Raw genomic sequence first — 27,937 nt, 5'->3', positions numbered from 1 at the left:
AGTCTGCTAAATGTTTTATTTGTCCAGTGTCTAATTGATGACTTTTAAATTAAAGCTAGCTAAAATATATACAAAATTTCTGAGACATTTGTTATTGAATTATTTCTACTCCAAAGATTCTAATGTTAAATTCTTTAAAATCTACTTATTTAATTTACCAGTTTCTTAAGCCAGTTCTTACATTAGACATTCTTATCCCATTTATAAATATTTATAGTTTTTAAAAAGTCCCACTGATAGTAACAGAACTTTAGATATCAAGTTTTATGTTTAGGATATACTATGTAAGCTTACTTGAGAGTTTTCCACATGATGATTTGGAAAAAACTTTAAAACACAAACCATTACAAACTCTGATATGCTAAAAATACATAGTGAAATCAGGCAAATTTCTTTTCCCTTTGGGGAACATTTGTAATTTTCTATATCAAGAAAACATAATTGATAAATAGAGATAAAGTGCTATTCAGGTTTTATTTGTAAACCTAAAAATAACTGAGGCCATTAAGTATGCAGTTTTTAATTAATATGTTAGTCTTGTTTAACCTGCTTGCAAATTCATACTTCAAGGAATTATAGAACTAAGAAGGACCTCCACATCTGTTAATGAAGAACCATTCATATTTTCCCCCCAGTATAATGGTCTTCCCTTTCTTTTGACGTGAGTAATGTGTATGTTGCTCAGACTAGATTTGAACATACAGAGAATAAAGGTAACTGTTTCTGTTTTTAAAAGTAAGACTGAAATTTTAAGATTTACTTTGTCTCCATAGCAAGAGGTACATTAGTAATGAAGAATGTCTTTACACACACTGCTTTTTATATTGACTTTTTTTTTTTAATGTGTAAATTTGTGTTTTAAAGGCTTGCAGAAGGGGAACAGATCTTATCTGGTGGAGTGTTTAATAAGCAGAAAAGCCATGATGATATTGTTACTGAGTTTGGTGATTCAGCTTGCTTTACTCTTTCATTGTTGGGACATGTATATTGGTAAGTAAGAATGATTCAAATTACCAGAAATTTGTTTCCAGTACTAGAATGCTTTGTGGTTTTAAAAAAACCATGTTGATCTGTGTTTATCAAATAGCATTTGGTTGAGTAGTACACAGTCTTGTAGTTCCGTGATCTTGTTAAACCTGTAAAACAGTAGAGATTTTGATCCTGTCTATGACTGTCCACTTTGCTTTAATGATAAATAGCTACAGCAGCACTACCTAACAATTGAGTGCGCATGTGGGTTTTTTTTTACCTTGGGTGAGGAGAATATCTTCATGTGACCTACTGAGGAAAAAGAAGCGAAGAGTGAAGTTTTTTCTATGATATTAAATATCACCACTGCTCCTTAGAAAGAGGCATGAAGTCATGTTTCAGTAATAAAGAATAGCAGTTCCCATCTGGTATGTCATAATAAATTTGACAAATTTCCTATGATGGTAGCTGAAATGATAGTGATTTTACAAATAATCTTAAAATTTATTTACATTTATTTTAAATTAAGTCTCTTAAAAGCAAGTGAGAATGAATTCAGAGTTATCACTATGGTAATATTGTTCTCACTGATTTTTATTCTGAAATACTCTGAGTTGGGGAGTAATTAGGTAACAGGAATTGTTCAACTGCCCATGGGAGGGTATTTCATGTGTAAATGTCATCTGTTGCATGTGGGAGAAATAATTGAGGATTGCTTATCTAAAGAATTAGGTTAGCATCTGTTCTAAGGTAAATTGAGGCTAGTTTGAATAGCAGTTTTTTTAAAAACCTTGAAAATACCTTTTTGAACAGAATAAATTATTTGGCTGAAATTTGGGGCTCATTTTCAGATGGCACCACTCTTTTGAGAACAGGAGTAAGTAAATATATAATACCAATATCTTCATTTATCTTAATAGAAGGACTTGGAGTAATGGATTTAGTTCATGCAACTATGATTCTTGTCATTTGTTCGAAACACTTTGAGATCCATCCCCTATTATGGCTAGACACCATACTTGGCACTAGGAATGTAAAGATAAATAACTCACTGTCCTCCTCTCCATCCCCAAAGGTTTATAATAAAGTGTAGGAGGAAAGAAGTAGTAAACAAAAGTTTATAAATTTTTATCATCACAATTTAAGTGCTATGATAAAATTTGAGCAGTATTCTGTTCAAATGAGGGAATAATCAGTTCTACCCAGTTAAGAAGAGAGGTAAGATGGTAACTAGGAAAGACTTGATAGAAGAGTCGTTTTTGTTTCTTTTAACTTCTCAATAATAAGAAAATTAGAAAATGGGCAAAATCTTGAACGGACACTTCACCAGAGAGGGTATGTGAATGGTAAATAAGCACATGAAAAGATGTACCAAATCATTAGCCATTAAGGAAAAGCAACTACCATTAGAAGCTATTACATGCCTATTAAAATGGCTAAAATTAAAAGTATTGACAATATCAAGTGCTAATGGGGATGCAGAGCAATGGGGTTTCTCATACATTGCTGGTGAGAATGTAAAATGGTACTTGTACATGAATGTTCATAGCAGATTTATTTGTAAAAGCCCAAAAATAGAATCAACTCAAATTCAGTGGGTGAATGAATAAAAAAACTGCATCCATACAATGAACTACTACTCAGCAATAAAGAGGAACAAACGATTGATAAACATAATAACTTAGATTTCAAGGGCATTATGACAAGTGAAAAAAGCCAATTTCAAAATTTTACATACACTATGATATCATTTATATAACATTATTTAATAAAACAAAGTAAGGGAAGGTGTTAAATCACAAAAATGCTATATATATTACTAATTATTTTAAAACAAGATCACTTGTTTAAAAGTTTTTGAAGGTGCAGTTTTATCAAGTCCTAAACATGAAGAAGGAAGGTTTTTCCCCTTCCTCAGAGAAATAAGGATGGGTTATTTTTATTCGTCATAAAGTTTAAAAGATTAAGTATCCAATGGGGCACAACCCTGCTTCAAAAACTGGCGCTTCATTTCAGTCATCATACACCTGTCTTGTGACCAAAGTTGCACCCCATAATCTAGAAACCCATGTGTTATTGTTTTGAAGCTACAGCTTGTTAGGTTATCTTTTATCTCCAGTATTTTGATGTAGACAATCATTGGTCTTTTTGTCTACAGTACCACATGAAATGTGCATCTTTAGGACACAGCTGATACTAAGTTTGGTTCTTAGATTAACCTATTTCTTCCCAGTGCCATTTAAATAGTTTTTTTAACCCCAATTCTTTGGGAAACTTCTTTTGGAGTTTTAGTTTTTAAAAAAATCCATCTAAAGTTGGGGCACTCCAGGCAGCTTAATTTTATTAAATCTTTCCCCCTTTTTATCTCTCTATTGAACAGAGATCTGTCTCCCAGATTTGGTTATTGTAAGTCCACATCTGGCTTCTTCACCAGTTAACTTTTATGTTATTGGGTTGGCCAAAAAGTTTGTTCAGGTTTTTCCGTAACATCCCAAACGAACTTTTTGGCCAACCCAATATTTATACATACCAGTATCTATCCATGTGTGTGCATGTCTGTGTATATCTAATCTCTTCTTAGCAGACATTTTGTTTTACATTTATTTTATGGTCTATTAATCAGATCATGGCTTATTATAAAAATCAGCCTTGCCAACTTATCAAAGGTTTAAGAAAATTTACCTTTTGCTAATGTAAAAAGAGAATATAATTTACATAATACTGGAGAAGAGGATTTTCATCACAAATGATCACCTCTTACATATTCATAATATTTTTTCTTGAATAGATTATTTTATCTTTGCTTCATCAGTTCGTCCACCACTTTTCTGGCCATTTAAGTAATTCATATATTCTCCTCAATGCAACTTTAAAAATTATTAGTAAAAGTATTTTATGATATATTGTACAAGCAAAGCAAGGGGGCGAGGCTATTGTAAACAGGAAAGAGGTAATATAAAAATGAGAAATCTAATTTCCTGTCCTCAGAAAGCTTATAATCAATTGCAAGAGAGCACACATGAAAGATAAATAAATTGGGGATTCCCCTGGTGGTCCGTTTGTTAAGACTTCGCTGTCCAGTGCAGGGAGTGCAGGTTCAATCCCTGGTCGGGGAGCTGAGATCTCACATTCCTCCTGGCCAAAAAGCCAAAACAAAAACAGGAGCAGTATTGTAACAAATTCAATAAACACTTTAAAAATGGTCCACATCAAAAAAAAAATCTTTAAAAAAAAAAAAGGTAAAGAAATAGACAAACCATAATTAGTTATATAAGCAATGATGGGGCTATATAACATGAGTTAGTTTAGGTCAAACATTGAGATTTCACTGTACTTTTCTTTTCATGGCCTTATGTTAAAAGTTCCTGAGCATTGATTTGACACTTTCCACTCCTAATTATCACTTTCAAAAAATACTCTTTTTATGTCTTTGTTTCCTATTTTTAAGTTACCCCTCTATCCATGGTAAATGATTATATTATTCTTGTTACAACTATTTTTCCTTTAAGAAATTTCATCTAAGCAATCCTAGATATAGACTGATAAAACTTACATTTTCTGAAAGCCTGCCTCCTGCTCCTGCTTCCTTCTTTGTCTATGTGTTTATTGGGTCAAATTAGGCAAATGTGGGAAGCTAGATAGTCTTCAACTAGTGGTATTTTCTTGTCTTTATTACATCATTTATTCTAGTTTCTATTCACCTGCAAAATTTGGAAGTAAGGCACACCAATATATAGTTACTCAAGGGGGTCTTCTTTTCAGTTCTCTGAGATACACTGACAGCACATAAACAGATTATGTTTTAACTGATAGTTTCATTTGAAGGTTGTTTTGAAAATCTTGGTTAGATGCCATCTGGTCCTTTATAAAACCTTAGGGTTTTGGAAAAATTGCTGTATCTTAATTTTTTTCCATTAGATAATGAAGAATTTCAACCTTAGACCAGATGAATAGTATTTTTTAACCTGAAAGCTCCAACAAGTCTCACTAACCCTCAATCCCATCTTCCCCCATTTAAAAGCTAGGGAGGGGCTTCCCTGGTGACGCAGTGCTTAAGAATCTGCCTGCCAATGCAGGGGACACAGGTTCGAGCCCTGGTCCGGGAAGATCCCACATTCTGCAGAGCAACTAAGCCCGTGCGCCACAACTACTGAGCCTGCGCCCCAGAGCCTGTGAGCCACAACTACTGAGCCCACGTGCCACAACTATTGAAGCTTGAATGCCTAGAGCCCGTGCTCCACAACAAGAGAAGCCACCGCAAGGAGAAGCCCGTGCACCACAACAAAGAGTAGCCCCACTCGCTGCAACTAGAGGAAGCCCGTGCACAGCAATGAAGACTCAGCGCAGCCAAAAATAAAATAAAAATAATTAATTAATTAATTTAAAATAAAATAAAATTAAAGCTAGGGAGGCAACGATGCCGTTCTGATAATTTCCAGATTGTTTCAAGTATATAAGGTCCCAAGAATGTTGTTTATATTCTAAATGTGAGCCTTTATATACCCAATTTAGAAAGAAATGTGAATTTTCCTTTAAGTTAAGAGCTACCACCTCTACTTTGTTAAAAAATCTGATCATTTAAATGTGCTATTATTTGAAGCATTTAATTCACTTTCAAAATTACCACTGGGATTTATATTTAAAATCAACAATAAGACTGAAATATTTGGGTGTTTTCCATATTTCCTCAGTAATTCTAATATCCAACAGGAAATTAAAAGCAATATAGTATTTAAGAAGGCTATGATAGCTTGTTTATTTTGTTAACATTCCTTTCAATTCATGTTCTGTTTGCTTTTACCTGACTTTTGACTTGAACTGCCCTAAATAATAGAGGTTGGAGGATGGTAAGAAGGAGAAATTGATAATTTAAGAAAGAATCTAGCAGAGTACTCTCAGAACTTATATAAGATTTACCTAATTTTCTATATCAATAGTTTCTTTGTAATAGATGTTTTAGATTTTATAGCTTGTCTAATCTATTTGTTTGTCTTTACAGCAAGACAGATCGGCTTGCCAAAGGATCAGAATGTTACCAAAAGAGCCTTAGTTTAAATCCTTTCCTCTGGTCCCCCTTTGAATCATTATGTGAAATAGGTAAGCTTGTAGAGGTGGCTACGGGACGGTTCTTCCATTTCTTCTTCTTCTTTTTTTTCCCCTGCTTAATTTTTGGAGAGTGATACAAATTATCCACAAGAAAAGTATTTTTCAAAGCTAAGGGCTTTTAAAATTGAGAACAAGAAATAAGGTAGAATCATATGTTTTAGGAATAATGTGTCCATTCTTGTGTCCTCTAGAATGAGTTGTATTGTGAGTATAACACTAGCCAAAACAGCATTCTGGGTAAGAAAAGAAATTAAAAGAATGCCCAGAGCAGAAACTGTTCTATAAATAAGACCTGGATAATATGGGGGGAGAGTGTCTCAGTATATATGTTCCAGGATGCATAAAGGATCATTTTAAAACATTGTTGTGTCTTTACATGGAAGTGCTCAAAACTTTAGTATGATTTCTACAGCGTTTCACCTCTTCACCCTCACTCCTTACCTTGAGCAAAATGAGATCTATTTGCTTTCTGCTTTAAAACAAACAAAGAAATCTGCATTCTCCTGTGATTTATTATATTTAAAGTCAGTGTCATTGTGGTTTAGTTTATTTCCTGAATTTACAGCTTTATCTTAGGGGTAAACTTTTACGATAAATTGATGGATGGGCTTTTGGGAGATAAATCTGATTCACTGAAACAGAAGAACTTTAAAACTTTGGATAAGGCCTTATTTCCACTGATTTATGCATGCTTGAAAAAAAAATTTAACCTTTGTTTCCTCAGAGGCAAACTTTTTTTTTTCCCCTTCACAGGTGAAAAGCCAGATCCTGACCAAACATTTAAATTAACATCTTTACAGAACTTTAGCAGCTGTCTGCCCAACTCTTGCACAACACTAGTATCTAATCATAGTTTATCTCACAGACAGCCTGAGACAGTTCTTACAGAAACACCCCAGGACACAATTGTAAGTGTATTATACACTAGTGTTCAAAATATTGTGAAAATGAAAATCAATGATCTGAACTAAATAATGTATCATAAATGACATGGTAGAAATTTTCTGTTTCAGGAATTAAACAGATTGAATTTAGAATCTTCCAATTCAAAGTACTCATTGAATACAGATTCTTCAGTGTCTTATATTGATTCAGCTGTAATTTCACCAGATACTGTCCCTCTTGGAACAGGAACTTCCATATTATCTAAACAAGTTCAAAATAAACCAAAAACTGGTCGAAGTTTATTAGGAGGACCAGCTGCTCTTAGCCCATTAACCCCAAGGTAAGACAAATAAAAGATACTTTAAAATGTGCTGTAATATTAAACGATCATATAGTAATTCCTATATTAGTAATATAAATTAATATGAACAGCAACTTCTAAATCATTATGGAAATAGAGGTATTTAATAAGTCAATAATGAACCTATTCCATTTTCAGAAAATGAAGTAATAGAAATACAGTACCTGTGATAAAAATTCCGTCTTAAATATTGGAGAAAATTTTAAAACATGCATTATTCAGCTGGTGTATGCATTAAAAAATATTGTGTTTATGGCTGTGCATCAGTGAACCTCTTAAAATGTTGGATTGCTTATGATAATAATCAGAGTGACAGCAGTGGTTATTGTTAAAGTACTGTATTCCAAAATGGGAAGGAAGAATTGACACCTATTGATATGAAATATTTTGTCAAATTATCAGAAATATATGTATATATAAATATAGGAACCCAGCCCAGAGGAAGCATATCCAAAAGAATCAAAATAAAAAATTATATGTTAGGGGCTTCCCTGGAGGCGCAGTGGTTGAGAGAGAGTCCGCCTGCCGATGCAGGGGACACGGGTTCGTGCCCCGGTCCGGGAAGATCCCACGTGCCGCGGAGCGGCTGGGCCCGTGAGCCATGGCCGCTGAGCCTGCGCGTCCGGAGCCTGTGCTCCGCAGCGGGAGAGGCCACAACAGTAAGAGGCCCGCGTACCGCAAAAAAAAAAAAAATTATATGTTAAAACAGACTATGAGTTGGGTCCCAGTTCCAGGGAGCTACTAAAATAGTATGACCATGAGATTACAAAACTCATTGAATCCACAGATGTGTTCATTGGCTTCTGGAGACATTTTCTCTGTAATAGGGTCTAAATCCCATAAATTGCAAGAATTTGAAGTAATTTGATAAGCTGGATCTTAGCTTTTACAAATCCACTCTTCTTTATTTCTAATAAATCTCCTGAGTCAGTAGTTGCTGCTCAATGTAGTTTATTGTTTGATTTTTTTTTTTAATTTTAGTTATGGTGGGTGGAATAGTCTACATTCACAGCTTATTTTTAATCTGCCCCTCAGATCCTAAATGCCCCCAAGACTGATTTGCCATTCTCTTCCTTTTAGACCTTCTAATTTAAGTATACTGCTGCTTTATATATGCCTTGATGACTTTTTGACACCTTGATTTCAACCTCTTCTCAGTTTTGGGATTTTGCCATTAGAAACCCCAAGTCCTGGAGATGGATCCTATTTACAAAACTACACTAATACATCTTCTGTAATTGACGTGCCATCAACCGGAGCCCCTTCAAAAAAGGTATTTTCCGTGTAAAATACAGTTTTGGTATTGATGAAGGAAATTCATTTAAAATTCCAATCTGTTAAAGGCAATTTCAGAATCTAACTTTCTTTAATTGCTGTTGCCTTAGAAGAGTTTATCTAAATGTAAAAGAAAGTTGTCATTATCATAGCCTCCAGTCATAGTAGGAGACACAAAGCTGGTTGCTCTATTGGCCATGTAAGTTTGTAACTCACAAGTATAGTTTAATTCAGCATATAGCTAAATAAACATTCAGATTTTTAATTTCCTTTTTTTAAAAAACAAAATTAAGATTGTTTCTATCACTTCGAAGGTAAATAATGGAAATTATACCTGCCATAGTTTTTGCTTATCCCCACCACTATGTTTGTTTTTTAATTTTACTAATTAACATGATAAAGCCAGCTATTTCTGATAATAAAATTTTTATAGTGAATCCTCATACAGGTGGAGTAAATATGTAATAAATGTATAGTAAAATGAAAAATATTTCACAGTATCCTTATAGTAAATACTGCAACAAGACAGAGTTGCAACTGCGACTCTTTTTATAATATTCTTTTATTAAAGTCTGTGGCAGTAGAAGCCAAAGTGCTGTTTATTTAAAACATATCCGTGGTGCAGGGTATCTTATGTAAGAATTAAATTAGTTATATGTAAAATACTTATTGCCGTGCTTAATAGATGTTTGAGAAATGGAAGCTAAATGAGTCAAACTGGTATGTGAATGACTGATATAGCCCTTTTACCCTCCTAGAGAGACATGTTGCTTCTTGTTTTGTTTTTACTCTTACTCCTGAACTTCCTTAGAGTCAGCAAAATTTTTTTCTATGATAGCTTCTTAATGAGTGATAATAGGAACTCCAAGAGTGGTAAACAGGGACTATAAAGTAGTTAATATGTGGATTATTTTAAATAGGATTTTTTAAAAGTTGGCAACTACCTGCTGTTGTATTATTATGGGAGTGAAATATAAGTGTGGAAATTAGTTTATTACAGTTATGAGAAGGCATAGCAGGATGGTGGTTAGCATGCCAGGTGAAGTAGACCAAAACCATGTGAGTCAGAGTAATTAAGGACAAGTTAGGCAATGAACAGTTACATGATTTCATTGCCCAGTCTCAACCTCTTCCTGTCTCAACCTCTTCTGCCTCTGTTCTATTACAAGACATTCCTGGAAAAGGTATACTTCTAGGTCTGCCTGCAGTATCAACTAAAAATATCAAACCAAGTAGTGAGTTTAGTAGATAGTACTTTGCTAAATAAGGACCAGAGTTGACTAAGTTTTGTCCCTTGTGTGAATGTAGAGGTGCTAATCTGGGGAAGGAAGAGGAGGAAGTGTTATAAAAGTTTTATTGAAGGGAGTGGTAGATTAGGTGAAAATATTCAGTGGATAGTTAGTTATAGAGGAAAGACTCTGGCCAAGTGATAGAAATAATAATTGAAGGGTTAGAATGGCCAGGCTCTCCTGGGGAAAGAGAGAGTAGCTAAAGATCTTAATTTGGTAGTAAAAAAATTTTTTAGTATCCACTGACACAGTAGCCAGAGATCACTTTATAAAGAAGTTAAGTGAGGACTTCCCTCGTGGCCCAGTGGTTAAGACTCTGCTTCCACTGCAAGGGGACATGGCTTCATCCTTGGTCGGGGAACTAAGATCCCTCATTATGTGTGGCGCAGCCAAAAAAGAAAAAAAAAGGTTAAGTGATTAAAATAAATAGAAATAAGGTAGTAAATTAGAGAAAAGAGAAGGGGCAAGCAGAGACCAGTTAATAGAAGATTGAACACACCAGAAAGAAATGCTAATTCTAAGAGCAATATTCTTAGAATTTGGAAAATAATCAGATGATTTTTTTTTAATCTACTCCTCTGAATTACTCTAGAACTGTTTTTACTAAGTGCCAAAGAAGGGATATAAAATCTTGCTGTATTATTATTTTTTTATGTATACTAAGTTAGATCATAAATCTTGAGAATAGTAGCTGTCTTAAAGTTCTTCAGCATTTAGCCCAACTGGGAAAGATATATAAATAAATGGCTTCTAGGAATTTTGAGCCTTTCCCTGGAAACTAAAGTTGAAAGATGAAAGGATAGTGTAAGGGTAAAAATACTGAGGTTAATATGAAGAAATAGGCTGATGTTCATTCTAATAGAACATTAAATTAACCTAAAATGACATAAATAATGACATTAATAGTTTGTGTTTTCAGATGACAGACGGTATATAATATGAAATCTTGTATTAGGAAAATGTAGATGGGCACATCATGATGTCTTTTATCATTTACAGTGCAATTTATAATTCACAAACCTTAGACTTTTTGTGTTTTACAGTCTGTTGCCAGAATCGGCCAAACTGGAACAAAGTCTGTCTTCTCACAGAGTGGAAACAGTCGAGAGGTAACTCCAATTCTTGTTGCACAAACACAAAGTTCTGGCCCACAAACAAGGTATTTATTATGGTGTCATTATTTGATACTGTTCATTATTTGATATTGTTTCTTATTGTGAAACATGATTGTAATCCTTCAGTTTAGGCAGGTTTTGACTGTCCCAAGAATTCTAGAATGACTATTTTAAATTTTGAATATGTTAAATTTGAAATTTCTAACTTACTGAAAAACGAGTTTAATTTTTAGTTGAGTATTATTATGCAAATAAAGACAAGAGTTAGCTAAAATACCTTTTTACTCTAATTGCCTCATGAATTTGTTTGAACTAGATATTCTGAGCAGTCCTCCAAAATAATTTTCTTCTTTTTTTATATGACCTTCTCCACTGGTCAAGTACAGATAGATTATTCTCCCCTTCCCCTATTATGCATTTCTATAAACGGATCATAATACTAATCTTCCAATAAATCTTCAAATAATGAATCCATTTCCACACAGAAGTGGTGTTAAGTAGGATCTCTCTTGTTCAAGGACTCAAAAATAAATTATAGCTAATATTTTAAGAGAAAGCTCCAACTTTGTCTCCTAAAATAATGAACATGTACCATAAGTCTTAAAACAGACGTACGTGCGCATACACCTTGACTATATAAAAGGCCTCAATATTTCTAAAATGCCAGGATGGTACGTCTCATCATGAGAGCCAGCTCTCAGGCAGGTGACAGTGATTGCCTCAGGCTCAGTTATGAGAAGGAGCCTGAGGCCTCCTGCAGAGCAGCATTAATCAGGCCAAGTATATGCTAGTCTTGAAGAATACATAAACATAATTTACTGAATTATACGTTTCACTTTAAACAAATATACTAACTAATATGCATCAACTATAATGATTTTGTGTTCTTTGTATTATTAATTCCATTTTATCTTCTCTTTTTTTAAGTTAAGGTATTGTTGATATACACCACTTTATCTTCTTTATTGCTTGTTTTAGTTTCCTACAGCTACTGTAACAAAGTACCACAAACTGGGTGGCTTAAAACAACAGAAATTTATTCACTTACAGTTCTAGAAGCTATAATCCAAAATCAAGGTATAGACAGGGCCATGCTTCTTCTGAAGCCACTAGGAGAGGATCCTTATCTTTCTAGCTTCTCGTAGCCCCAGGCATTCCTTATTTTGTGGTAGTACAATTCAGTATTTGCCTCCGTCTCCACATAGCCATCTTCTCTGTGTGCCTCTGTATTCAGATTTCCTTTTTCTTATTAGGACATCAGTCACGTTGATTTAGGGCCCACCCTGATGACCTCACCTTAACTTGATTACATCTAAAAAGACCATATTTCCAAAAAAGTTCACATTAACAGTACCAGGGGTTAGGGCTTCAACATATCCTTTTGGAGATACAATTCAACCCATAACATTGCCTTATTAACACTTACTCTTTATTTTGTCTTTTTAGAGGTCGTTTTAGGGTTTATATTACACATTTTAACTTATCAAAGTCTACCTTCATGTAATACTTTACCATGTCACATACAGTATAAAACCTTATAACGGTATATTTTCATGCTCCTCTCTCAGTCTGTATGCTATTGCTGTCATATATTTTACTTTAGAGTGATTGTTATAATTTCTGCCTTAAATAGTTATCTTTAACAGAGACTTTTTTTTAATAAGAAAAAGAAGTCTGTTTTATAGATACCCACATATTTACTGTTTCTGGCGCTCTGTTTCTTTCTGTAGATCCAAATTTCAATTTGGTATTTTTTTTTTTCTTCATCTTGAAGGACTTCTTTTAACACTTCTTGTAGTCTAGGTCTGTTGGTAATGAATTTTTTTTCAGCCTTTGTATGCAGAAGAAAGTTTTAAGTTCACCTTTGTTTTTATTTTTGAAAGATATTTTCACTGGGTATTGAATTCTTTTTTTAAATATTTATTTATTTTGGCTGCACTATGTCTTAGTTGCAGCATGCAGAATCTTCGTTGAGGCATGCGGAATCTTTAGTTGTGGCATGTGGACTTATTAGTTGCAGCATGTGGGCTTCTTAGTTTCAGCATGTGGACCCTTAGTTGTGGCATGAATGCGAGATCTAACAGTTCCCCGACCAGGGATCAAACCCGGGCCCCATGTATTGGGAGCACAGAGTCTTACCCATTGGACCACCAGGGAAGTCCTGGGTATGGAATTCTAGTTGACAGTTTTTTTCTTCTTTAAAGATGTTGCGTTCCTGTCTACTGGCTTGCATTGCTTCTGACAAGAAGCCTGTTGCCATCCTCATTTTTGTTTCTCTATGTATGTAATCTGTCTCTTTTCTCTGACTCTTAAGATATTTTCTTTATCACTGATAATTAAGCCATTTGATTATGAGGTGCTGTAGTGTGTTTTCTCCTTTCTTGGCCTTCAAATTCATTGAGCTCCTTGGATCTGTAAGTTGATAGTTTTCATCAAATTTAGCTAATTTGGGGCCATTATTTCTTCAAATACTTTTTCTGTCCATGTCCTTCTCTCTCATTCTGGGACTTTAAGTACATGTATATTAGACTGTTTAAAGTTGTCCCACAGTTCACTAATACTCTGTTCTTTTTTGTTTCCAGTCTTTTTCTTCTCTTTCATTTTGGATAGGGTTTACTACTGTGTCGTCAAGCTAACGAATCTTTTCTTCTGCAGTGTCTAATCTGCTGTTAATCCCGTTCAGTGTGTGTGTGTGTGTGTGTGTGTGTGTGTATTTTATCTTAGGCATTCTGTTTTTCATCTCTAGAAGTTTGATTTGGTTCTCTCCTTAACATGCCCGTGCTTTCTTCTACCTTTTTTAACATATGGAACTACATTTTATAGTAGCTCTTCTAATGATCTTAACTACTAAGTCTTACTGTGTCTGTTTTTTATTGATTGGTTTTTCTCTTCAGTATAGGTTATATTTTTCTGCTTCTTTCCATGCCAGGGTTTTTTTGTATGCCGGTTTTGGAAATTTTACGTGGTTGAATGCTGGACTTTTTGTATCCTTTTAAGTATTTTTCAAGTATTGTTCTGGGATGCACTTAAAGTTTTTTTTTAATATCTTTATTGGAGTATAATTGCTTTACATTGTTGTGTTAGTCGCTGCTGTATAACAAAGTGAATCAGCTATACGTATACACATAACCCCATATCCCCTCCCTCTTGTGTCTCCCTCCCACCCTCCCTATCCCACCCCTCTAGGTGGTCACAAAGCACTGAGCTTATCTTCTTGTGCTATGCAGCTGCTTCTCACTAGCTATCTGTTTTACATTTGGTAGTGTATATATGTCAATGCCACTCTCTCACTTCGTCCCAGCTTACCCTTCCCCCTCCCCATGTCCTCAAGTCCATTCTCTACATCTGCGTCTTTATTCCTGTCCTGCCCCTAGGTTCTTCAGAACCATTTTTTTTTTTAGATTCCATATATATGTGTTAGCATACGGTATTTGTTTTTCTCTTTCTGACTTACTTTACTCTGTACGACAGATTCTAGGTCCATCCACCTCACTACAAATAACTCAATTTTGTTTCTTTTTGTGGCTGAGTAATATTCCATTGTATATATGTGCCAAATCTTCTTTATCCATTCATCTGTCATTGGACACTTAGGTTGCTTCCATGTCCTGACTCTTGTAAATAGTGCTGCAATGAACATTGTGGTACATGACTTTTTTTGAATTATGGTTTTCTCAGGGTATATGCCCAGTAGTGGGATTGCTGTGTCATATGGTAGTTCTATTTTTAGTTTTTTAAGGAACCTCCATACTGTTCTCCATAGTGGCTGTATCAATTTACATTCCCACCAACAGTGCAAGAGGGTTCCCTTTTCTCCACACCCTCTCCAGCATTTATTGTTTGTAGATTTTTTGATGATGGCCATTCTGACCAGTGTGAGGTAATACCTCACTGTAGTTTTGATTTGCATTTTTCTAATGATTAGTGATGTTGAGCATCCTTTCATGTGTTTGTTGGCAATGTGTGTATCTTCTTTGGAGAAATGTCTATTTAGGTCTTCTGCCCATTTTTGGATTGGGTTGTTTGTTTTTTTGATATTGAGCTGTATGAGCTGCTTGTATATTTTGGAGATTAATTGGTCAGTTGCTTCGTTTGCAAATATTTTCTCCCATTCTGAGGGCTGTCTTTTCGTCTTGTTTATGGTTTCCTTTGCTGTGCTTTTAAGTTTCATTAGGTCCCATTTGTTTATTTTTGTTTTTATTTCCATTTCTCTAGGAGGTGGGTCAAAAAGGATCTTGCTGTGATTTATGTCGTAGCGTGTTCTGCCTATGTTTTCCTCTAAGAGTTTTATAGTGTTTGGCCTTACATTTAGGTCTGTCATCCATTTTGAGTTTATTTTTGTTTGTGGTGTTAGGGAGTGTTCTAATTTCATTCTTTTACATGTAGCTGTCCAGTTTTCCCAGCACCACTTATTGAAGAGGCTGTCTTTTCTCCATTGTATATTCTTGCCTCCTTTATCAAAGATAAGGTGACCATATGTGGGATGCACTTAAATTACTTGTTAACAGCTTGATCCTTTCAGGTTTTGCTTTTTAATTTGTTCGGTGGGACAAGAGCAGCCTTTAGTCTGGATTAATTTTGCCCCACTTTGAATACTCTACTCAATGTTCTGTTTAGTATGAGGTTTTTTCACTCTGGCTATTGAATATATGAGCCATTCCCAGACCAAGGTGAGCTCCAAGAATTGTTCTGCCTGCTCCTTTTCAGTAGTTCTTTCACCACATTCTGGTAGTTTCCTCACTGCAATACTGTAAAGCAATTCTGATGCTAACTACCCAGACTTAGCATAGATTTTGCAGGCTATGGTCACAGTCCCAACAAGACTGTCATCAAGTCTTACTGACTTGCCAGTTACAAGCTCAGGGGTTCCCCAGGCCACTCACATTTCTAGCCAACTGGCTACAAATTTGAGGATTCATGCTAGCCCCTCAGGTTTGATAATTTGCTAGAACAACTTACAGAATCTAGGAGAGTGCTATACTTAAAATTACAGTTTTATTATAAAAGATACAGAGCAGAACCAGACAAATGAGACCCATAAGTTAAGATCTGGGAGAGTACTGAATACAAGAGCCTCTGTCTCCATGTGGAATCGAGATGTCACCCTCTCGGCATATCTGTGTGTTTATCAACCAGGAAACTCAACCAAGATTTGATGTTCAGAGTTTTTAATGGGTTTTATTACATAGGCATGATATATTGTGTCATTGATCCCTTGAATGAACTTAGTCTCCAGCCACCTTCCCCTTCCTGGAGGAGGTCAGGCTAATATCACCTAGCTCAAAGTCCAGTCCTCTAATCACATGGTTAATCTTTCCAATATGGCCAGCCCCCCATCCTGAAACTATCTAGGACCCCACCATGAGTCACTTCATTAGCATAAACTTAGGCATGGTCCCAGACACCCACAATGAGTAACAAAGATATCACTTGGGAAATTCTGAAGATTTAAAAGCTCCCTATCAACAACTTGGGACAAGACTAGGCAAATTATCATACAACACTCAAACACCTGCACTGGTCAGTTTTCAACTGAAGACTCTAAGGAAACCTCTTACAGATCTTTGGAGCTCCCCTCTTTGTAGCGCTCTCCTTTCTGGTGCTGCAACCTGCAGATTCTAACTGCCTTGGCTTCCCTGAATTCTCAACATTTTCTTCTCAACACACGGAGTCCACTGAGCTCTAGTTGTGTTCCCCTTTCCTGCCCTGCATCCTCAGAACTTTCCTCAGGCATGTGCTACCTGCTGTCCAGTGTCTGAAAAACATTGTTTCATATATTTTGTTCAGTATTATAGTTGATTAAGATGGGAGAATAAATCTGGAATAAATAATTCCATATTACTCTATCATAATTGGTAGAAGTCTGTTCTTTTATTTAGTACTCTTAGCTAAATCACCCAAGAAAGTTTGTTGGTCATCGTTTTCTCCACATGTTAACCTCTAAAAATCATTTCTATAATCTTTCCAAGGCATTTTCCTATAATTACTAGGATGTTTCATATTTTATTGCAAAGCCATAAGATGATGCTATTTACAAAAACTTTTTTAAATGGTATTTCATATAATTGGCACATAGTCAAATTAAGTAGTAAGTGGTAGAACCTGATTTTAAACTTCAACAGTCTGATTCTGGAGCACATGCCTTTCACTGTCAAACTCCTAGTTAAACAGATGCAGTATCCTGTTTCACTTTTCTGGTGCCTGTCAGACTTTGAGTTTTTTATTTTGTCAGATGGCCCTTTGGAGCTAACAGAACCCTAATGAAAATTATAATACAGGGATGTCTTCTTTAACCTCCTAGCCCCAGAACTCTCTTATTATTTTTACTTCTACCCCCACAAGATGTATGTTACCCTCATGTAGCCTTTTGCCTGTTTAAAGCAAGCTCAGCATCTTTCTCAGGCTTGTCCTCCCTATAAACTGCTCCATACTATGAAGTTATTCCCTCCTACTTCTCAGGCAAAAGTCTTTTCTATAGTTAACGTAATCTTATTGACAAAATATAGCTTACATGTATAGTATAAATGACACATAGTTGTTCCTGCCAAGTAAAGGATAATGGTACTTTTAAAAATGAATAGGTTTCTGGAAAAGGCAAAACTATGGAAACAGTAAAAAGGTAAATAGTTGCCAAGGAAGGAGGAGGGATGAGTAGGCAGAGCACAGAGGATTTTTAGGGCAGTGAAAACATTCTGTATGATAATATAATGATGGATGCATGTCATAATACATTTTTCCAAACCCATAGAATATACAAAACCAAGAGTGACCTCTAAGGTAAACTATGGGCTTTGGATGATTATCAATGAGTGACAATGTGATAGTCACTGTAGATTCATCAACTGTAACATTGTTCCACTTTGGTGGGGGATGCTGATAACGGGGGAGACTGTGCATGTGTGGGAGCAGGGAGTATATAGAAATTCTCTGCACCTTCCCCTCAGTTTTGCTGTGAACCTTAAACTGTGCTAAAAAAAAATAGTATTAATAAAAAAATTATCATTAAAAAGTAAATTGGTCAACCCAAATGACCTCACTTGCTGAAATCTCTACATTGAGATTGTATCTTTGAAAGCCTGTGCATTGTTTTATTCACTGGTCAGCTTCTCTTTTATTTTCAGAAGCTTCTTTGACCCAGACTCAGGTAATTAGTAGGATTTCCCATAAGCTGTATAAACTGTAAATAGTTTAGTCCATAGACTTACTGTCAATTAGATAATTTGAAGTTTAAATCTGCTTGCTTTCTAACAATGGAATTCTTTTTTTTTTAATTGAACTATAGTTGATTTACAAAATTGTATTAGTTTCAGGTGTACAGCAAAATGATTTGTTTTACATACATACATATATATATATACACATACACATATATTCTTTTTCAGATTCTTTTCCATTGTAGGTTATTATAAGATACTGAATATAGTTCCCTGTGCTATACAGTAAATCCTTGTTTATCTATTTTATGTATAGTGTGTGTATCAAGAATAGAATTCTTATATCTTAAGATTTGCCTTTAAAGTAAAAAAAAAAAATCTATCCAAGTGATTATTAGATTCCTTTTGCTCTAAACAGAATAATCCCTTGGTGTGGCTGTTTGAATTTACAGGGTAATAACTTCCCAGGTATCAATTGTTCTAGTGGTATTTATTTGTTGGCAAATACCCCACATTTAGACTGTCCATGTCCAGCTTTCTTTTTCTTTTTCTCTAACTTGCTATAGTTGCAAATGAGGGCTAGAGATAATTGGTTTATAGATGTGTTTACTATTTATTGACCCATAATTTTTATGTGGATTGTTTTAAGTTCAAATTAGCAATTTCAGATAGAGTGAAGATCTGTGCTATAATTTTTATCATTTTATCATAACAAGAATCATTTTTTAAATAAGAGTTTTCATAGGGGGATGAGAAAAGGACTGATGTCATCAATTTTAGAATGCGAACATGTTGAATGCTTATTTTTTAATATACTTGAATTGAAACAATAGTTAATGGTCATAAACTGAGGTTTTTTTTTAATGTCTACTTTTATAATTTTTTAGTACAACACCTCAGGTATTGAGCCCCACTATCACATCTCCCCCAAATGCACTGCCTCGAAGAAGTTCACGACTTTTTACTAGTGACAGCTCTACAACCAAGGTAATTTAAAGATTTCTGTATATCACATTTACTTAATGCTTCCTCCTCTAAAATTTCTGTTCATCGATGACTCAATGTCTGATGAATAAATTAGGAGACTATTTAAAAATTTTTTAATGTTTTTTAATTTGGAGGACCATCTGTAACATTTGTAAATTTTCTTGGTCCTTTAATAAATATAACATTGTAGAAATTACAAAATTATAGTGATGGAGAGCAGGTCAGTAGTTATTAGGAGCTAGAACTGAGGGGAGGATGTGACTTTTACAGCATAGCACAAGGGAATTTCTTTGTGTAGTGGTAGAGCAGTCCTATATCTTTATTGTGGTAGTTGATTACACAGATCCATACATGTGACAAAATTATACTGAAGTATACACACCAAAATTTTTTAAAAGGTGCATGTGAAAACTGATGAAATCCAAATAAGATCTATAGTTTTGGTTGCTAGTGTTGTACCAATTCCAGTTTCCTGGATTTGATGGTGTACTACGGCTATGTCAAATGTTACCATTGCTAAAAGTTGTGGGAAGAGTAAATGGAAATTTTCTGTGTTTTCTTTGCACGTTTCTTTGCACAATTGGAGGAACTTATACCTTTGGTAAATTTTCTTCATCTATTGACAAATATTATGGACAGTCTTTAACTTTGACATATATAGATCAGCAATTTTGTACCTTATAAATTACAATGCTCTGAGACAATTAGATAGTTGTTGTATCTACTTACTTTCTTATTTTTTTTTTTTTTTACTTTCTTATTTTTAAATAATAAATGAAAGTGATGGTTTTTAAAAAAATGTTTGTTTATTTATTTGGCTGCGTTGGCTCGTAGTTGCGGCACGTGGGCTTCTCTCTAGTTGTGGTTCATGGGCCTAGTTGCCCCACGGCATGTGGGATCTTAGTTCCCCAGCCAGGGATCGAACCCACGTCTCCTGCATTGGAAGGTGGATTCTTAACCATTGGACCACCAGGGAAGTCCCAAAAGTGATATACTTTCAATAAAGAGAAATGCTTAAAGCTAATGTACCTTAAACACTAGTTAGTTACTATGATTTATTTTCAGAATTGTTGCGTTCCAAATTAAATGACTGATGACTTGTTTTCTGAGAAAAATACAGATCAATCAAAACTGTTTATTTTATATCTAATACTTGAGAAAAGGGTTGGGGGGATGTCTAAAATAAATGAGTGTAATAAGTGTGGGATTTTCCTTCTTGTTACAGGAGAATAGCAAAAAATTAAAAATGAAGTTTCCACCTAAAATCCCAAACAGAAAAACAAAAAGTAAAACTAATAAAGGAGGAATAACTCAACCTAACATAAATGATAGCCTAGAAATAACTAAATTAGACTCTGCAATCATTTCAGAAGGGAAAATCTCCACAATCACACCTCAGATCCAGGCATTTAATCTACAGAAAGCAGCAGCAGGTCTGTTTTAAATGCTTACTGTCTTCTTTGTATTTTATTTTATTTTATTCACTTATTTTAAGTAAATTTATTTATGTTCATTAAAGTGCTTTCCATTTTTTTCTGGATAGATGTTGGAATTTTTAATGAATTATTTTGTAATTAGCCTTTCTAGAAAACCAGACTGCTTTACTGTGTTTTTCTCCTTTGTTTACTACATTGTTTTCTCCTAGAAGGTTTGATGAGCCTTCTTCGTGAAATGGGGAAAGGTTATTTAGCTTTGTGCTCATACAACTGCAAAGAAGCTATAAATATCTTGAGCCACCTACCTTCTCACCACTACAATACTGGTTGGGTCCTGTGCCAGATTGGAAGGGCCTATTTTGAACTTTCAGAGTACATGCAAGTAAGTATGAAAAACAGTTATATATGCCTTTCTAGAGATAATTTAAATTTAATTAAAATGCTTATGCTTGAGAAGCCTAGATATAAAGGGTATTTATTATGTAATGTCTATATTTATTTTGTCACTATATATATATATATGAGCACAATTCTTTCTTGTGTTAAGGGGTAGTTTAAATTCTTTGGGATTACTTGAGATAGATTTGTAGAGAACCCAAGTCATCCATACATTCTTTTCTTTTTTAAATTTATTTTTCCTTTTTTTTTTTTTTTTTGGCTTGTGTCAGGTCTTAGTTGGGGCACACAGGATCTTTGTTGAGGCATGCAGGATCTTTTTGTTACGGCACATGGTCTGCTTGGGTGTCTCTCTAGTTGTGGCAGGAAGGTATTCTCTCTCTAGTTGTGGCACGCGGGCTCTGTAGTTTGTGGCATGCGGGCTCTCTCCTTGAGGCGTGAGCTCAATAGTTGTGGCACGTGGGCTTAGTTGCCCCACAGCATGTGGGATCTTAGTTCCCGACCAGAGATGGAACCCGTGTCCCCTGCTTGAAAGGTGGGTTCTTTACCCCTGGACCACCAGGGAGGTCCCCATCGATACATTCTTATGTGAAACATTTGTACTCTACTTAGTTGGATCTGAAAATGTGTATTTACCATGTAATAGATGTTTATAATCAATTCTTTCTACTATATATATAGAGTTCTTACTGGGATGACTTTTTGGCATTTAGTATGTTTTATAAATTTAATACTATGGAGAAAGTTGTATGTAATGGAGAACATAATGTCCATATTACAAGGCTTTTATCATTTTAATTTTAATTATATTTGTTGCTTAAGTTATCTGTTTAAATCAGGAAAGGAGAGGATGATTAGCCTAAAGCCAAAGAAAATTCTAATTTACTCCCCATTTCTTCTTTCAAAGCACTTCATCCCCCTGCCCCTAAACTTAAAATTAGAAAAACGTTTAAAAAAAACTTTAAGAAACCTATATATTAGTAAAATTTCTCTAACATAAATTATTTAAAGTTGATAATAAGGTCACTTATTTGCCCTGATTACTTTCAGCATATATTTGAGTGCATGTTGTATCCTAGACTCTATTCTGTACTGTAATATAGCTAGACAGATAATTGCTTGCCTTCAGAGAGCTTACTTTCTAGTAAGAGACATATTGTAAGCCAATAAATATATAAGGACAGGCAATAAGCATATGAAAGAAATAGCAATAATAATAGCAATAAGCATATGACATAGCAATAAGTCATATGAAAGAAAAATGAGGCATGGTAAGGAGATTGGGAGACAGTGAATTATGGTGCTATTTTTTAAAAAACATGCTCAGAAAAAGGTTACTTCTCCCTGAATGAGCCATGCAAAGCTCTAGGGGTGAAGTGTACTTCCAGGTAGAGAATAAATGCAGAATTGAAATTTATTGTAAATTACAATTGTAATTTATCTTATAATTTTTATAATCTATCTTGTAATAAATTGTAATTTATCTTGTAATTTTGAGTACTAAAGAAAAAAGAGTTGTAGACAGAAAGACTTTTTCATTGCTGGATTGTGGTTTTTTTAATTGGTACACAGGTAAAAGCTTTATGTGGATTATTTCTTATTTATTGTTTCACAGGTACTTTACATGAATTTTATTGTTACCCCTAATTATAGAGCAGATGTAGACCCAGATATTTAACTAAAGAAAGCCTTTGTTTCAACTTAATTTAGTAAGTTTTTTTTTCATTTTCCTTTTTGTCTATGGCACAGTCACTTTTCAGAGGAAGCAATAGATTCTGAAAAATTTTAAACCAGAAGGTTTCCAAAACCTGTATTTAGCAGGTGGTTAGGTCTGTCTTCTCTTAACCAATGCCTGTTTGAAAAATGCCCATTTGAAAAACTTATCTGTATAACTTTTAAGGGATTCAGGGAAGTCACAAATCTAAGCTAAATTTAGATAGTATATGGCCATATGTAAGAATTGTTCCTATTTTTCTAGTTTTATAAATTCTGTTTCCATATTTTGTCATCTTCATTTCATTAAGAGTAGACCAGATATTCCTTATTCTAAACTAAACTTGACTTTCAGAATTTTTAACTTACTGAATTGATAAACTGGGGAGCTACATAACCCAAAGCCTCAAACTTCAGGGGAGAGAAGCACAGTTCTGGAAGCTTTGAGTGTGGTGAGGAAAAACTTTGACCTGGTAGCTGAGAAGGGACCCTAAAGTCAAGAGAGTGCTGCAGAAGAAAAGGGAATTATACTAGGCAGGGACTATAGTTCCTAGCAGGTAAGACATTGATGAAAATATTCAGTGCTCAACATGCCATAGGGTTGGTGGCCAGCCAAGCCTGTTTTTCCCCTGAAGTTTTCAGCTCAACCTCTTAATAATCAGTACAAAAATAGGTTTTGTATTACACAGGTCATTCTTCTCTCACCTTTCCTGAGAGTTATTCTATAAAGCCATAATTAAAACATGGAATAGTGTTTTTTGAGAATAAAATAATTGACTTCTTTTTAAATTATTAACTTTGTATAGATCTCTCTTCTGTCTTTTTGGTGGAAACAAATTTTCTTTTCAGAATTCATGTTCCTGCCATAACTTGTTTATAAAAACTAGGTTAAGTGTGAATATGATTACATCAATATTTGACCTACCATGGAAGGTTGCTCAATTTGGCCATGTGTTAGTATCAATACTAGTTCACATAAACACTGTAAAACAAGGCAGCGTTTAGGTCCTATGAGAACAGTGCCCAGCACTCTCCCTCTGTATATGTAAATTGTATCAACTTGTTTTCCCCTTACTAGTTTTTATATTTCAGGCTGAAAGAATATTCTCAGAGGTTAGAAGAATTGAGAATTACAGAGTCGAAGGCATGGAGATCTACTCTACAACACTTTGGCATCTTCAAAAGGATGTTGCTCTTTCAGTTCTTTCGAAAGACTTAACAGATATGGATAAAAATTCACCAGAGGTAAATTAACTGAAACACTTTGCTTATGTGGCTATCTTTTTTTATTTTTATTTTATTTTATTTTTTTTGCCTCACCAGCGCAGCTTGTGGGATTTTAGTTCCCTGACCAGGGAGTGAACCCAGGCCCTAGGCAGTGAGAGTGCAGAGTCCTAACCACCGAACCACCAGGGAATTCCCTGTAGCTATCTTTTGATCATCTTTACCAAACGGAAATGACCCAAATCATTCATTTAGTATCACCCACACTTATTTTCGTATTCTTCTGTATAGGCAGGGACTCAGAGAAGAAGGGGAAATCCTAGAGTATATGGTGCAGATTCACAAATAGAAAAATCATAAAGCAGATTTTTCATTCAGGATTAATCAAGATTTGGTTTTGTTATAATTGCTGTTGTCACCAAGAGTAGAGTTCATTAAACAGAAATAGAGATTTTTTTAAAGTGCTCATTTTAAATTAAAATAATAATTTTAACTGTCATTTTAAGACATAGGCGCAGTTTACATGTTTCAGTCCTATAAGGATTTTATTTCTGTGCTCCTCAAGAATATTTAGTGGTACTTCTGTAACATATTTAAGCTTCTGTAGTCTCCATGAACACTGAATTGGCAAATACTGAACCATTGCTCCTAGGGGAAATACACACACACATATCACACTTGGATCCACCAGTGATCACTAAAGCACTGCAAGTATTGATTTTGGTTTTACAAATAAATTTTAGAAAGTAGACAAATTTGCCAATATGGAATCCATGAATGAGGATTGACTATATTAAAACTCTTTCAATTGCTGTCTTTCTGTTCTAAATAAGATCTGAGTCTTGATTTTAGTCATAGATTGCTTTTGTTAGAAAAAAATAAAACAAAATTTTAATTGTGCATTTGCTTCTTGTTTCCATTTTTTTAAGGCCTGGTGTGCTGCAGGGAACTGTTTCAGTTTGCAACGGGAACATGATATTGCGATTAAATTCTTCCAGAGAGCTATCCAGGTTGATCCAAATTATGCTTATGCCTATACTCTATTAGGGCATGAGTTTGTGTTAACTGAAGAATTAGACAAAGCATTAGCTTGTTTTCGAAATGCTATCAGAGTCAATCCTAGACATTATAATGCATGGTAAGTGCTAACAAAGTGCAAAGGCAGTGTCTTATTGATGGGGCTGATACTCAGTAATTTTTCTTATTAGATATCTCTTTGTTGTCATGAATTTGATTACTAACTAATACTTGAGAATGGTACCTACTAGTTGATAACTTCTAACCAAAATGGTTTTTTATGTGAAATTTATACCTTTAACAAACTCTTAACTAATGCCAATAGAATTCCAGATCCTTATATTCAACAGTTTCAACCTTTTCTCCTACCAAATTTTTGCAAATAGGTGGTTTTGTTACTTTGATTTGCTACTATTTCTTAGAACACTAAAATGGTGATTAAAATAGAAAGTGGTTGGGACTGTGGAAGGTTAATCTTTTGGGTTAATCATTATAGCAATTTTCTATTTGTCACTAAATCTGAAGCACTAGATTATTGAAATATATTTTTTCATTGGTGTATATGTGTTTTTTAATGGATATCTCATTTCTAAGTAGTTACATTGCCTGAAAGATGGCCTGATAAGTGCTGGCTTCTGCCGACCTATTAAACAGTCAGGCTTGCCAACATTCACATAAAGTTCTCTGTGATATTTTCAGAGCTCAGTTCTTAATAGGACTTCTGTTGTTTTTTAAATATGTACTGTCTGTTCTGCTATATTGCAATAGTTGCATTCTTAAAAAAAACTTTACCATATCAAATATTATGCTATAAAAATAATTGTTTCAATTAGAGAAAAGGAGGAATATTTAGACTAGGAAGCTTTTACTGGGAAGAATTTCAATATTGAGTTATTTAGGTAACTATATAAGTATTTAACTAAACATTAAGCAAATTTGTTTTTCCAACTCCAATCTTCAGTTATCTCCACTTTCACCGTTATTAGCACAGAACTTTTCATACCTTTTCTTCACCTCTAACACAATTATAATAATAAACAAAACCACACAAATAAAGCAGATATACTGTTGTGCTTTTTTTCTTAATTATTTGGTGTTTATTCCCCATCATCATTAGCTAGTTTAGCCAAGAGGGATCCTTAATGTAAATCTGTCACAATGTGTTCATTTGATGTTTTGAAAATTCAGGAAAAATACCTGTATGTGAAGTTACTATACTGTTACATAGTCTTTAAAATGTATAATTTTGAAGTCTATTTGAAGCCTTTAAAAAATTTAATTTTGAAGTCTGTAAATTTTGAAATCTATAGGAGCATATTTTTGGCACAGTGAGTGGGGAGACGGGATGGAAGCAGAACATGACACTATGCATATTCTAATTATAGTATAAAATATATATGCATTTGGACAAATAACATGGAATTAGCATTGTTAGGAGTTTAGGGTCTAGAATCATAAAGGAAGGAACTGATTAGAATCCTTATTAGCTGTATAACTTTGGGCAAGTTATTTAACTTCTCTAAGCCTCAGTTTCTTTATTTAAAAATGTGATTGGTAACAGTACCTATCTCCTTGGTTCCTTCTAGGATTAAATGAGGTAAATCACACAAAGAATTTAACAAAATTCTTGGCACACACACATGATAACCACTCAGTAAAAATTAGTTACTAAAAAAAAAAAAAAAAAAAAAAAAAAAAAAAAATTAGTTACTAAATCTAGATTGTAGTGGTGGGTCTAAGGATGTGGTTTCTTTTTTCCCTCATTGTTATAGTTTTATTTGATTGATTGATTGACTGGATTGGATTTATTGTTTTTACCTGTAAAAGTGACTTGGCTAGAATTCTTTGACAATTTATCATGACTGATCGTTTTTGCCTGTCCTAAGACCATCAGTATTTTTCTACTGGTTTATTAAAATGCCACATTCCATACATATCCTTTTATTAGTTGAACTAAATTAACAGTTCATATCCCTAAAATTGTACTTTATTTTAAACTCTCAGGTATGGTTTAGGAATGATTTATTACAAGCAAGAAAAATTCAGCCTTGCAGAAATGCATTTCCAGAAAGCACTTGACATCAACCCTCAAAGTTCAGTTTTGCTTTGCCACATTGGAGTAGTAAGTAGCTTTCTAAGTATTGTTCAGTTAATCCCTTTTGGAATGTTTGTTATTGGCTTAATTGCTATAATGAAAATCAGGGCTTTTTGTTATTGTTATTCTTGAAACAATATCCTAGATTCTTTTACAGCCAAAAATATTGCCTTTTTGCTTGGCATAAAGAGAAATCACTGGAGTACCCTCATTCCTTGGGCAAGTTACTTAATTTCTCTGAGGTTCTATTTTATGAATGACAAGTAATACCACCTTGCATACCTCATAGGGTTATTATAACATTCATATGAGATACTTCATATTTTTGAGTGTTAATTATAACACTCATATGAGATACTTCATATTTTTGAAAGCAGTTTTCCATATTAATATTTAGCTCCTAAATTAAGTAATTAATAATTTAAGGCAAATTATTTCCTGTATTTTAGCCTCTGAGTGATATAGATATGTCAGGAGTAATTAAAATTATTATAAGGCAGTGTGGATTGCCAATTTTATATATTTTTTTAATGTATCTGATAATAAGTTGTACTTTGATAAGATAGGAGAAAAGGTATGTTTGCTTTTTAAAATCTCATTTACTAGTTTCTCTGCAAGCATGGTACCTTAAGTTCTTTTTCTTGCCCTCTCACCCCCTTCCCCTCTCCCTCTTTCCTTCCCCTGCCCCTTTTTCTTTCTCTCAGCAAGTTTGGCTTTTGTGTGAGCAAGCGTACAATATGAGGAAAATTATATTAGTTTGGAATTTCACTGTTCATTTTGGGGGAAGAATTCTAGTTCTTTATAATAATTTTCTTAAAAATTGACATGGTAACCTCTTTTATAGTTAGATACTGTGCAAAAAATATAAAGTATGTCAAATTAAAGATTTTTTTTTCCATCACTTAAGATAAACCA

At 34.2% G+C, this 27,937-nt stretch overlaps 1 protein-coding gene across 9 annotated transcripts in view; it reads left to right on the top strand.

Annotated features, from left to right (window-relative positions):
- Nucleotides 1-27,937, top strand: part of CDC27 (cell division cycle 27) — a 58,803-nt gene that overhangs the window by 20,931 nt on the left and 9,935 nt on the right. For 3 of the 9 annotated variants that reach the window (XM_079904559.1, XM_079904556.1, XM_079904560.1), the window contains exons 4-15: nt 865-990; nt 5,969-6,066; nt 6,829-6,983; nt 7,089-7,300; nt 8,480-8,594; nt 10,911-11,044; nt 19,042-19,141; nt 20,367-20,574; nt 20,787-20,959; nt 23,779-23,931; nt 24,840-25,048; nt 26,932-27,049. In XM_079904559.1, the coding sequence (XP_079760685.1) occupies nt 865-990; nt 5,969-6,066; nt 6,829-6,983; nt 7,089-7,300; nt 8,480-8,594; nt 10,911-11,044; nt 19,042-19,141; nt 20,367-20,574; nt 20,787-20,959; nt 23,779-23,931; nt 24,840-25,048; nt 26,932-27,049 (1,801 nt within the window). The remainder of the gene's footprint in view (nt 1-864; nt 991-5,968; nt 6,067-6,828; nt 6,984-7,088; nt 7,301-8,479; nt 8,595-10,910; nt 11,045-19,041; nt 19,142-20,366; nt 20,575-20,786; nt 20,960-23,778; nt 23,932-24,839; nt 25,049-26,931; nt 27,050-27,937) is intronic. The other 6 variants (XM_079904557.1, XM_079904562.1, XM_079904561.1 and 3 more) reach the window with 3 other exon arrangements.

Source organism: Stenella coeruleoalba (genome assembly GCF_951394435.1).
Source record: "Stenella coeruleoalba genome assembly, chromosome: 19".
Taxonomy (NCBI): Eukaryota; Metazoa; Chordata; class Mammalia; order Artiodactyla; family Delphinidae; genus Stenella; species Stenella coeruleoalba.
This window is presented reverse-complemented; position numbering and strand designations above follow the sequence as displayed.